General features: G+C 38.4%; 1 protein-coding gene across 1 annotated transcript in view; it reads left to right on the top strand.

The window, feature by feature from the left end:
• Positions 1-6,041, top strand: part of LOC131989204 (protein Dok-7-like) — a 30,395-nt gene extending 24,354 nt beyond the window's left edge. Inside the window, exons 6-10 of the mRNA XM_059354402.1 lie at positions 907-1,005; positions 1,357-2,129; positions 5,562-5,610; positions 5,787-5,917; positions 6,009-6,041. Coding sequence (XP_059210385.1) covers positions 907-1,005; positions 1,357-2,129; positions 5,562-5,610; positions 5,787-5,917; positions 6,009-6,041 — 1,085 coding nt within the window. The remainder of the gene's footprint in view (positions 1-906; positions 1,006-1,356; positions 2,130-5,561; positions 5,611-5,786; positions 5,918-6,008) is intronic.
• The last annotated feature ends 7,661 nt before the right edge of the window (positions 6,042-13,702 follow it).

Raw genomic sequence — 13,702 nt, 5'->3', positions numbered from 1 at the left:
ACAGTTTGTGATAAATGGCAGCTTGTTTCTACATGCAAAATAGATTTGGGTTTTAAAATTCAATCAAGCTGCTTTATTTAAGGGTTTAGCGAAGGACAGTTTGTGGATAGGGAAAGATAAAACACAAGGGTTAAGTGGATCAAATGGTCATGTTTTATGGAAGTGATATTTAAAAGTACTTTTGAAAATGCAACCTTGATTCTTAAAGAATTGACATGAAAACATAATTAAAATAGAAGGTGATCATTGTCTAAGCCTTTGTCACATATATTCTATTAATAACTGTACAAAGCTAATATATATCATGTTAAAACTCAAACTTTTGTTTTTGTAAATACACTCTGAATTTGATGCCTTCTTTTTTTATTTACCTTAACTTTTGGAATCGGGTTTGTAACTCACTGGACAAACGTACCTTTTTAATCCAACTGTTTATATTTTTAACTTCCATAAACATGAAATGGACCAATATAACCAAACTTTGCTTTATTTCTCATGGATATTAACCTCTATTACAATTCTCCAGTCAGAAGAAGCAACAAACAATATTTAAAAACATGTAAAATGAAAGACTAACATTACTCAATTCTTAATCTTTGCCCCTTTTATTTATTTATTTATTTATTTTGCACTTAAGTGTGTTCTTTTATGGAATATAAAACAAAAGCTTCTCACACATTTACTTTACCAAATGTTATCTATTTTGTTGTTGCTGTCATAACTGAATTCTCCAGCACTCAATTTGTACTTTTACTTGTACTTTACTTTTATATGTCATTATGTTGTTGTTTGAATTTGACTGCTATTCGTAAAGGTATAACAACAGTGTAGCACAATAACTCTGGCTGTTTGTATCTGTATATTGATATAAACTGAGCCTTTGTGTGTGTCTGCTCTCTCTAACAGACCCCAGCGTCAGTCAGACGAGTTCGGAGGAGAAGTTGAACCATGAGGCTCAGGAGCTGGAGAAACGGCTGAGCATGCTCTCTCACCGGAGCAGCACAGGTACACTCACTCTCTGCTCCAACTCAGAGTAGAAAACAGGTGAAACTGCAGCTAAAAGTTCATGTGCATTTTATAAATCTTACTGCTCTGAATGTGTCTGTTTTTGAAGTTACCCTAGAGTCATTCTGTTCCTGCAGCGAGTCTCTAACTGAGACACTGGCTTTTAATAATGCTGCACACACAATGAAGTTAACATATTTGACTCACACAGGTGATTTATTGGCCCGTTATGTGGTGATTACCAGGGAGGAAAATAGGCATAATGATGCTTTAATATCCTTTATTGATTTCTTTAATTTCAGTATTTTTTTAAAGCTGCTAAAGTTTTTTCAATGTCTCTTTTCTCGTCAGTCTCATCCTCGTACTGCCCGTCGGCCGGGGGAGACGACCGCAGCATATCCGGTTCCTCCGACGCGTCAGACACCAGCCAATCAGACTGCAGCATCAGCAGCCGGATGGCCATCTGGACCGAGCCGGCCTCCAACCCGTCTGAAACCGCCAGCCACGTCGGAGCTAAAGCGGCTCTGCAGAGCGTGGAGAAGCTCTCCGTCACCCAGGGAGGTGGAGGCCGGCCCGCCGCCAAGCCCCCCCGCCAGCTGCAGGAGATCGGCCGCCAGAGCTCGTCGGACAGCGGCATCGCCACCGGCAGCCACTCCTCCTACTCTGGGAGTTTCTCCTCCTACACAGGCAGCCTGGACATCACCCCCGGGGAGGACTTTGGCTCTGTCTTCAGCCTGCCTCCCCACCTGGCTCAAGACCTGAGCCCTTGTTCTTGCTCCTCCGTGGCTGGACATGAATACCAAGTACCGACATCACTGCGGTACCTGTATGACAGCCCCAGGAGCCTGTTACAGGAGGGGAGTGAACCCTCCACGCCAACTAAGGACCCTCCTGCCTCTTCAGGCCTCACGACGGACTCAGCAGAAGGAGATAAAAGCAGCAGCGTGACCTCTGAGGCTCACTCAGAAACAGTCAGTGAACACTTCCAAAGCTCCTCCGAGGGGAGTAAGAAAACCAAAGCGGCGCCCTCTAGTGACCACCCAGACTCCTGTGACCTCTGCAGCTCGGTCACATCCGTCGGCAAAACCATCGTGACGATCTGCTCCGTGTGCGGTGGATTTAAGGTCAGCACGGAGATCTTTCTGTTTGTTTTATACATACTTCTGCTGGCTCAGATACAAGTGTAGTACTATTCTCTTCGGCCTTCTGTTTGCCTCAAATCTTTACAAAAAAAAGGCATTCTCCACGTTGAAATGGTGTGTTGTATAATTCCATGTCATACAGTAACAGCTTGTGTAAGCAGGCCTTATCATCACTGTATCATCTGTTCTCTAGCTGGCTGTCAATATGACCTTTGTGAGTGTGGTGGAGGCTGACGGTGAAGCCGCTCTGCATCGCTGTCACAACAGCTAACAGTCCCTAGTCCATCTGTCTGACCAGTTAGAGTCAACCTCAGTGGCTGCTGAAACGCTTCATTGTATCCAGCAGGTTGAGACCTTGGTAGTGACTTGCAGTTTTCTTTCTTTTTGCACCTCTACCTTCTGTTGACTGCTGAACTTAACGGTGCTGAACATTTAAGAGAGTTATGCCCATTTTTCTTTACCAGATGTACAAACTCCAAACCGAATTTCATCCTAATTAAAGTTTAGCTTTTATAACCAAAACATAAATAAACTTCTAGTAATGACTTCTGAATATGAAGTTTAGTCATCTCCTCAGTAGGTGAGAGTGCTTTTCTTCTTGGCTGGGTGATCACAGTGGGGATTTATTCTTCAGACTTCTTTGTTCAAGGGCAGCTGATAATTATTATTGTTATCAATTAGGATTGCAAAGGGGTGGAAATTTTACAGTAAATTTCCAGAAATTTTCCATTGGACGTTAAGCTGGAGAATTTTGGAAATATTCCAAATCGAAAACTTTCCATGGGAATTATGAGAATTAATGATAATTTATGGGAATTAACTGGAAATTGGGGGTAACTTTAAATGAACTGTATCATTTCCAAACATGAATAAATACAATTGTTTTGACATAAGCAGACATCCATGCAAAATAATACGATTAAAAATATTTCTACAGATTTATTTATAAGTAGAACTTTAGTAAGTTTTATTATTAACAACAAAAATATGAATGTTGAGTTAAATATTACTCATCCCTCCGACCCCACCCATTCAAAAATGAAGTAAAATTACCCAAAAAATCCCATTCAAAATGAAAATGAGTTGAACATGCGATGGAGATTCGCAGTGTGCTGTGTAGGGGGCGTGGCCTGCAGGAAGCAGTGTGCTGTGTTAATGTGATTGAGGAATAGCAGATATTCAAGTGTACTTTCATGAAATCTGGTTGTTTTAGTTAAGATTAGACTAAACATAATTTCCCCAACTATATTTAAGTTCCTGTTAAGGGCCAAACTTCAATTTTGTAAATACACAGTTTATTCCCATCAATTCCTGTTAATTCCCATGGAAAGTTTCCAACTTTGAAAATCCCTGGATTTTCGCAACCCTCAGTCTCATCAGTCTGGGGATTATTACCTGACCCAGTAAGGTTATGTTAATGATTCGGTTTACCTGCTTGTATGACTCTTTGTCGGCAGAATTACAGAAAATAGTGTTGGGCCATTGTGAATAAATCGGCTGGCAGACCACCACTAGTTGTTCTTCTGGCTGATTCATTTTATTTGGATCATTTAATGGTCTGCCTCTGAAGACTGAATTGAAGCTGCGCACACACACACACACACACACACACACACACGCACACACACACACACACCTGTGCTAATTTATTGGCATTCTCTGGTTGTTGGGACAAAACAACCTCTCATTTTCTAAATTGTTTGTCAGAAATTACTTACAAGCCCAATTTAACAATTAAACATATTCAAATTGCTTGTTTTGACAGCGAACATTCCAAATGTCTAAGAAAATAAGCTAATATTCACATTTTTGTTTAAAAATGATTTCAGACTTCTATTAAAATAATAATACAAATATTAATGATACATTGGATTTATAAGCACCTTAACAGATGGTGTTTCTATTTTATCACAATAAATATAAAATGAATAATTCTGCAATACCTTGTTTTCTCTAGTGTTTATTTTTAGCTGTAAGTGAAGAAAGACATGTCTGATTTTTAGCAGAAAACAGTTTTTACCCTGATTTCAAAATGACATAATTCATACCAGCTTTATACTAATTTTCTCTTCATATCTGTGACGATTCTCAGTAGAAACCTGCAGTACATCTTGCACTCTTTACAGCTATGCTTGAGCTATAATTACATTTATTTGGAGAGCCCTATCATTTAAACATCCAGGTGTAAAGTCATCAAAAGCTTTTTTTCCCCTCCTGCTTATTCAGCACTCCTAACATGTAGCTCCACCTGCTGGCAGTGCATTTAGTTCAGAAAGCAAATTGCATTTGAATACCTAAACAAAAGGTTCTCCTTCTCTTTGCTTCCCTGCAGTCTTTTCTCATTGAACTAAATTAAACATGAGGCTGATGGATCAGACAGGATCCATCACAATCCACCCTGTACTGTTCACTGGCTCACAGTTAAAGGAAAACCTCAAATCTTAGTCAATATGTGCCATTTTACATTTTAGAGGATGTTCATGAATGCATTAACATCATTTTATCATAATTTATTTCACTGTAACTGCAGTCACACTTGTCAACAGACTTAAAAATGGCACCTGACAGCTGTGGACAGTCAAAGCATTTACAACCAACAAAACAAACAAACAGTGCATTTATTGCAGTTGTAGACACTTAACAGTCCACTGTGGCGAGGTTTTAAATGGTAAGGCTGGTGATATTATATATTTTTGTTAACAAATCCAATAAAAAGACAATTTATTGATCTTTTTTGTTAGTTTTAGAGCAGAAGCAATATGGGAGTTTTGAGAACGATGCTGAAACTAATTTAAGAGGGAGAAAATTAATCGGTAACCAATATGGTGGCTGATATAGTCATTTGTTTTTAGCTGGAATTAAATCAAATTTTTTAGTCTTAACAAAAGAAGAAATAAAGTATAATGCATTGTGACCTTTTTTCCCTTATTTACATCTCCAGTCTGCTTCTGGCTGAAAAGCAGAGACAGTTTGTGGAAGTCAGAAAGTATTTAGAGACGGATTAGTGCACTGTTGGTGTTTGTCTTTTCATAGGATTGAAAATATTATCATAGCCAGCCTTCATTGAAAATCCCTCATATCTTTAAGACTGTCTGTTTTTTTTGTCTTTTAGGACAGGTACATCCCAATGACAACATATAAAGTAATGCCCAGTTAAGACAAATTAAGCAGCAAATAAACGAGGAAAAATGAAATAATTTATATTTTGTTTTAAAAACAAGTTTTATTCAGGAATGAGAATAAACAAAACAAACACTGGCAGTGATCCAACAATATGTAAATATATGAGTCTGTTCACTTCTGGGACGTTGTTGACAATTTGTCACCATAATTAAACACCAGGGTAAAATGTTTGCACACTGTTGCTTATTCATATAATTAATACACTTTGCTTTTTTCCATTTAATCTCTCAGGGGACTCCGTACAACCCTGCAAGTGGCCCAGCGATCCCTGCCATCCCAGGTAAGTGTCATCAGCACGCTGCATGCACTGACTCCTGTATGCATGAACACAGTTGTTGCATGTTTTATCATTTGCTTTTGCAGCCTCGGCTTCACCATTTAATCCAGGACAGAAATCAAAGTGTGTGGAAGGTTCTTCTTTGTTGCCTCCACAACATCATATTTTCAATCCAGCAGATCAAAGTGTTGACAAATCAGCATGCAGACCCTGCTCTGCCTCAGAGTACAGTATCTCAGTGAAGAGGAATGTGGAGAAGCCTTGTGCGTCTCCTGGCTCTGCCAGCATCCACAGCTCGGAGGAGCCAACAGTGAGGAGGAGCGAGGATTCTCCACTGCCAAGAAAAGGAAGAGAGAAATTAGCCAGCCTCTTAGCTGATCTGTTAGGCTTTCCAAGTGCAGACAGGCAGCCCGAGGCAAAGACGAACAGACTGAACCTGTATGAGTCAATGAGCCCAAGCTTTGGGACTGAGCTCCAATCTGGCACCTGTGCACCATCACTACAGTCACAGCAAGACAACAAAGCAGTCATTTATGAGAAGTGTTTAAAGTGTCAGGCAGAGCACTGCCACCCTCCTCCTCGGGTCCTAGCTGCTGCAGGACACCGCTACAGGAACGCCTCCACCTTACAGTCCTTAACAACCACGCTGCCCCTGAAGAACAGCCCAGAACATGAAGAGGAGCTGCTCCATCAGGCTCCCGGTGAGGCAGCACAGAGCCAGGGCGGCCACTATGGAGAGATGAATGCTTGGACAGGGACCAGTGAAGGTAAGAGGCCTCCTCCACTCTCTGCCAAGCTGCTCCTTCTTCCTCCTGCCACTCCTTCGGTGTCCTTTTCCTCCTCAGTCCTTTGGAATGGATCTCTCCGTCCTCTTGTTCTGGTTATCTTCAAAAACATTTTTCCTCCTGGCTCCTTTTTTCTTTAATCCACTTGCTTGTTTTTCTCTCTGTACATCTCTCTCTGTTTCCTTTTGTTGTGAGTTTAGGGCTGTGAAAAGTAGGAAAAAATCAGTCACACTATCTTTCCCTCTTATAAAGGGTTTATAAGTTCTCTTCATTCATAAATTGTTCACTGTTTCCTTCTAAATTAGTTTAAAGCCAACCTGTAGGTTAAAAAGTTTTAAAAAACCTCTTTGCCTTATGACTGCTATGGTTTGACAAAAGGCTTTAATTAACAACTTATTAAGTATTTATTTATCGACTACATTAGCCAACAACCTTTACACTAAGTACAAAAGAACACAAGCCAATGGAACCTAAAACACCTAATTAATGTTATAAATCATGCGTAAATAAATGATTAGCCACTAAAAAGACATCAGTTACATCGTGGGGTGCCTCATTGTAAAGTGCTACCAAAAGCAGTAGGTAAGCAAAAATGTATTAAAGGAGCCATGTGTATGATTTAGGGGGCTCTAATGGCAGAGTTTGCTTTTATTAATGTAAAATCTCCAGAAACGAAGAATCATGTTTTTGTATAGCACCATTTTTAGAAAAATCAAATATGAAAGGAGTGCAGTAAAGGCAGTGACAAACAAAAAAGTCTTCAGTCTTGATTTAAAAGAGTTGAGAGTTGCAGCAGACCTGCAGGTGTCAGGGAGTTTCTGGTGCATAAAAACTGAACGCTGCCTCTCCATGTTTAGTCGTGACTCTGGGAACAGAGCAGACCAGTCCCTGATGATCTGAGACTTCTGGATGGTTCTTAGCTAAGCAGAAGATCAGAAATGTATTTCGGCCCTAAACCATTCAGTGCTTTATAGCTTAAAATAAGTCCTTCCTATCTACAAACTTAGCTTTTCCCACAAAGTCCACTGTGTTGCACCGCCATGTTTCTACAGCAGCGCAGAAAGAAGTCAAACACTGGCTCTAAAGAGGGCTTATTGCCTTTTAGATGTTAGCTGAAGGCCGTCGGAGCTCCCTGACAAGCTGTGAAAGATACTACAGCTACATCTCAAAATATTCGAATAGTGTGAAAAAGTTCAATATTTTTTGTCAGTTATTTCAGAAAGTGAAACTCATACATTATATAGATTCATTACACATAGAGTGAAATATTTCAATCCTGTTGTTCTTGTAATTTTGATGATACTGGTTTAGAGATAATGAAACACAAACCTCAGTGTCTCAGAAAAGTAGAATATTACATAAGATCAATAAAGAAAAAAGATATTTAAACACAAATGTAAAAAAGTATCTTCATTTATATACACTCAATACTTGGTTGGGCTCCTTTTGCATGAATTAGTGCATTAATACTTGGTGGCATGGAGGAGATCAGCCTACGGCACCATGTTGCTTTTATAGCAGCCTTCAGGTCGTCTGGTGTTTGTCACCTTCCTCTTGACAACAGCCCATAGACTCCTATGGGGTTCAGGTCAGCCTAGTAGTTTTGCCAGTCCAGCCCAGTAACACCATGGTCACTGAACCAGTTTTGGTACCTTTGCCAGTGTGGGCAGGTGCCAAGTCCTGCTGGAAAATGAAATCAGCATCTCCAAAGAGCTTGTGGAAGCATGAAGAGCTCTAAAATGTCCTGCTAGATGGTCCTCTGTGTTCTTCGAAGCCACAGTCAAGGCAGCCAACAGCAGCAGAGGACATGGACCCAAACCACCACTGACTGACAAGTGACTCACATATTGAACCCTTTCACAGTATTCTCATTTTCTGAGACTCTGAGTTTTGGGTTTTCATTATCTCTAAGCCAGAATCATCAAAATTACAAGAAAAACAGGCTTTAAATATTTTGCTCTATGCGTGATGATTTCATATAATGTATGAGTTTCACTTTCTGAAATATTGAACTTTTCCTGATATTCAATTTTTTGAGATGTACCTGTCGTTGGTTAGAATCTACAGCCTCACCTCGAGTTACCACTAATCCTACACACTGAACCTTCAACTCTGGTTATCAGAGAATTGTGAGAAAATAAACTTGTCAGCACCCTCTGGTGGACAAACTGCAATAACATGCACCCAATACACAAACAGCTGAGTTTGAACATCACATATTTTGTCTTTGTACTGAATTTAATTGCATTCTGGTTTTAGAAGATGAGTAGGTACTATTAGTAGATAGGTAATAGGTTTGTATCTGTAATAAGCTGAGTTGTCAGATATAGTCAATACTAATGTTATCATTCAGGCTCTAATATAAAGGCTTTCTACATTTTAACACTGAAAGTGTGGGTGATAACAGAAATGACACTAAACTGCCTGCTGCATGTTGAACCTCTTTGTCTCTTTCACATGATCACGTTTTCAACACAGCTTTTATTTCCCCACATGGAATGCTTTGGTAATATTGTGAAAATATGAATGATGTTATTTGTTTCCACACACTGGATCTGGATGAGTTCATGCATTTATGCCCAGAGAGCACCTTGTCTTTCTGATCCGACTCACAAAGCGGATTTAAAAAAAAATGTGGGATTATTTTTACACTCTTGCTCTTGGCCCAAGAAATTGCAGTTTAATTTCTTATATTTAAAACATTATATTTCTCTCTCCTAACAGACAAAAGGCTTAATAAAGAAAAAGAGGAGAGACGCAGAGCTGATCCTGCTTATGAGATCATGGAGAGGAACTCCGAGGTAGGCCAATCCAGAACTCTCTAATCCGCTTTATGCTATCAAACACTTACACATTTTCACTGTGTGGCTCATTGTGCCGAGTTCAGCTCAACATTTTGGGGCAATTGCTGATATCACGGGAATACCTTTTGTTTTTCTAAAAGAGGCTTGAGTAAAATCTGAAATTGGACATGAAAACATATGTTAAATTAGATTGTTTGTAGTTTTAAACCTCTGGAGCAGTTATCTCATATGTGGATTAGAATAAGCAGCTGTCTCAGTGATGACGATGAGCTGAAGTCGCAGCATTAAAGAACTCTACTTCATGTATGTGCAGGCTCTTATGCATAAGCTTTGGACTTCAGTGTGAGTGTGATGAGACGCATTATTTTCATTCAGCCAAAAGTAATAAAAGTCAAACGGCAGTAGAATAGGGTTGGATGAAATCTGACCTCACAATTACTTTCATGAGCAAATTCACAAACAATGGGCTGCAGCATGAATTCTGCATCACTTGCACTATATTTAAAGATGCTAACCTAATGAATAAACATGGTCAGTGCAGTTTGCCTTTTTGTCCGTCTGAAGTGTAAATGTTGCTATTTAGAGAAAGAGATAAACAACATTTTCTGAGCGCGAGTTACAGATCGTGACAGACGAGGGGAGGAGGCATTCCTCAGAAGGAATTTAAATATGATGGAGATAAATTGTATTTGGATGTTCGAATTCTGAATCTATAAGTTCTGTTAGTATGCTGCAGTTTCTACAAACTCTCTGAAGACGCTAAGAATTTCACTTCAACTGTTTGTGCCTATTCGCGCCGGTCTTTGTGAATTAGACTGTTTTTTGCAATGTGGCTCATTTGCAAAGAAAGGGGCCACTGTTGTGCAAAATGCATTCACATTAACCAATTTAAATATGTGTAAATTGCACATGTGCACCACAGTTAGGGGTGTGTTCCCCCTTTCCAGGTACTTGGAGAATTTCAGGGTTTCTTTTTGTCTTATTGGTGAAGGTTTAGTTTGCAAACCTCTGTCAGTTGCCCTTTTCTGTTGGTCAACTTGATGGTGAAGGTAGGATTCACTGTTTAGTCCTGATACAGAGAACTGATCCGTTAGCAATGTTTAATTATTAAGCTGTATGCCTCAATGTGTGGAAGTGATGATCATCAGCAACATCAGGCTTGACTTTTTAAAACATAATGTCGCAAATAAATACAGAGATTATAAATTATAGATAAATACTTGTTTATTAATAACATAATAAATCATGCAACAGCAACTCTGTAAAAAGATCTTCAAATTAACTGGAATAAAACTTCAAATTTTTAAATGCAATAAAAAATTGTCAAAACATAAACTGGAAGTAGAATTATTCATATATATATATATATATATATATATATATATATATATATATATATATACAGACACACACAGGGGGCTGCAAAAATAGGTATACAGTAATGAAAAACAAAATGTATTTTATTGATTATGCAAACATGTCAATATTGAGACATATTAATCCCTCAAATGTTCAAACTGTTTACCCCCAGCATTCACACGTCCTAGCACCACGATTATAATTCTGGTAACGCTAAAATAATCCTTACTGTATACATACTTTTGCAGCCCCCTGTATATAATTTTCCATTTGTTTCCAAGAGTTCGAGAAGAAGATTGATACCATTCTCATGCACATAACTTCCTCTAAACCATTAAAATAGTTGCTTTTGCTGTTTGCGTACGCATTAAACAAACAAAATCAAACCTTAATTAGAGGTGAGGTTTAAATTTGGTAGCCATGTTTGTAGTTTCCTCCCAGTCTTTATGCTAAGCTAAGCTAAGCTAATCAGCACTAAATGAACTGACATAGCACTGGCGTCAGTGTCCTTATCTAACTTCTGGGAAGAAAGTGAATAAATGTATTTTTCCAAAAGAATAACGACATTATGTGGAATACAGATCATTTCAAACCCCTGCAGCATCCTGATATGGAACATAGATATTGAAATAAAGCTCGAATTGTCATGTGCTAGAAAATGAACCATTATGAAGCAATCCGCTGACGCCAATTACAGATTTCCCCTCATGTCGTTCATTCTCAGCATGACGATGGTCCCATCAAGGAATGTCTCTCTCACTCGGACTGAAAGCAATATGGCTGCACTCCACCACCAATTTGCACACCACAATAGCTGTGTGCACACTGGCTGCCTGGAGTAAGAGATTACATGGCTGCAATTTAAAAGGCATGGCTATCCATCCATAATGATGAGACTCTGCAGCACAGTGTTTTCACATTTAAGACGTAGCCCTGAGCTCTCACTAAATCTGAATATCGGCCTCGCTCTATAAATACTCCTCAAGTGTCCACAGAGCTGTTGAGGAGAGAGTCATCGTCACACTTCTTATGTAATAACCTGGTGGGTTCGGTGCTTACTGTTTGTGTGTCCAGCAGGCAACAGAAGAAAAAAGCAAGTACGAGCTGATGGGCAGCTGTGGTCAGCAGAGGTTCCTGCAGGAGACGGAAGGTGAGTGAACATAACCACGTTGTTTTTCTCTAACAAGCTGCTCAAACACATGCAGCTGGTTGGTTCTGGAGTAAATAGAATGGCCTGAACGTTTTCAGCCATGCATTACCCAGGACCCATTTACAAAAAGTGAATTAAATTCATGAGTCCTGCACCTGAAAGAACAAGGCTGTCATCACCTGTCGCTTAGTTTGAATGAATAAATCAACAATATGAGGCTAATTTAGTTTCTAAAAATAGCAGACATGTATGCAACATGACGTTAGAAACACATGTTGTTGACATGACTTTATTCAGGCTAATGGACTCTGACATTGACAGGAAGTTGTTTTCATCACATGGCGTGCAGTGTGCAGTGTAAACAGACCGAGCTACCTTCACCTTCACAAGCTCAAACTGATCAAAGTATAAGTGGAGATTTAACGGTAATAAATGAAAGCAGATTCAAACTGTTGTTTTTGTCGGAGCACTTTCACAAAGAACACACATATTGAACCGTGTAAAGCAATGTAATATTTTTCTGAGCTTTCTTTGCTCTGCTTAGCTCATTTATTATGATTCAAGAACGAGGTTAAAGAATTAATGTTTAAGTTGATTACTGATCTTAAAAACAGAATTTGGACTAAATAATCTTTGTCAGGATTAAAAATTGTTTATGGTGCCACATAATTAATTTATATTAAGTAATACTTAACAAAAATCCTGGCAGTCTTTAAAACCACACGGCTGTTTAATTTGAGAGTCTGGATGAAAAAACGGCGTTACCAGATTGGACTGTAGCTCGCTAAAAGTGACTCAGCTGCTTAGCTTGACTTCTATGATGCAAGACGTCATTGAAATACTTCCTGTAAAATACATTTAAAATGTTTTACAGTACATATGAATAAGCAAGGAGACATATCACTCTCAGCTGCTGAAGTCACAACAAGGTTAAAGAATGAGTGTGAAAGTTGATAATTGATCTTGAAAATGGAAGTTTGACAAAATAATCTTCAGCTGAATTTTTTTTGATCCCATTGGGCAGAAAAATCTTATCTGGAAATATCAAAATTATCAAAAAAAATACCTGGCAATGTTTCAAAAAATTAAAACCCTTATTCTTAGTATCACTTAATTTTATAGTCCATAATAATTAATTTCTAAAACAATGTGTATTTGGCACTAATTAAGGTTAAAATTGAGACATTTCTGTTTTATTAATTCCACTTAAACCTACAGTTTCCAGTGATGAAATAATGATCATAGAAAATGTATTGGTGCTGCAACGATCAATAGCCTATTCTATCGATCTATCGACAATGCATTGTTAAACTCATTTTTCCTGAGAAAATGCTGAGCCTCCTAAATATAGAGATTTCCCACTTTTCTGTGTTTTAGATCATATTAAATATCTATAGAATATTTTCGTGTTCAGCACTGATAACACAAAATATTTAAACACGTCACCTTGGACAAAAAACACTGAGATGGACATTTTTTTCAGTATTTTCTGACATCTTATAGACCTGATGACATGATCAGTTAATGCAGAAAATATTCCGCAGATTAATTAATAATGAAATGAATTACTAATTGCAGCACTGTATGGCTCTTTTCTGGATACTTTCAAGGAATGATTAAAAAATGATCAGGAAGTAATTGACTCATTGAAAATGTACATTCCCATAGTTTCTGGGCTTGTAATCTTTCTTGTTGTAATGGATTGATTTTCTTTTTTCATATTTACATGGCATCTGCAGTGAAACACTGGCCTGTATGTGATTACATGAAAAGTTAAATGTCAATAGAAATAGTAAATCTTCGGTCTGTGACTCTGATCTAATGATCTAATATTATATAGTATTTTATTCTATTGTATTTTATTGTACTTGAATACCAGACTGCTGTGACAACCGAATTTTCCTTCGGGGATGAATAAAGTAATCTATCCATCCATCCATCCATCCATCCATCCATCCATCCATCCATCCATCCATCCATCTCTAATGATAGTACAT

Source organism: Centropristis striata, chromosome 17, assembly GCF_030273125.1.
Source record: "Centropristis striata isolate RG_2023a ecotype Rhode Island chromosome 17, C.striata_1.0, whole genome shotgun sequence".
In the NCBI taxonomy this organism is placed as follows: domain Eukaryota; kingdom Metazoa; phylum Chordata; class Actinopteri; order Perciformes; family Serranidae; genus Centropristis; species Centropristis striata.
Note: the sequence above shows the minus strand (reverse complement) of the source record. Positions and strands in the feature narration are given on the sequence as shown.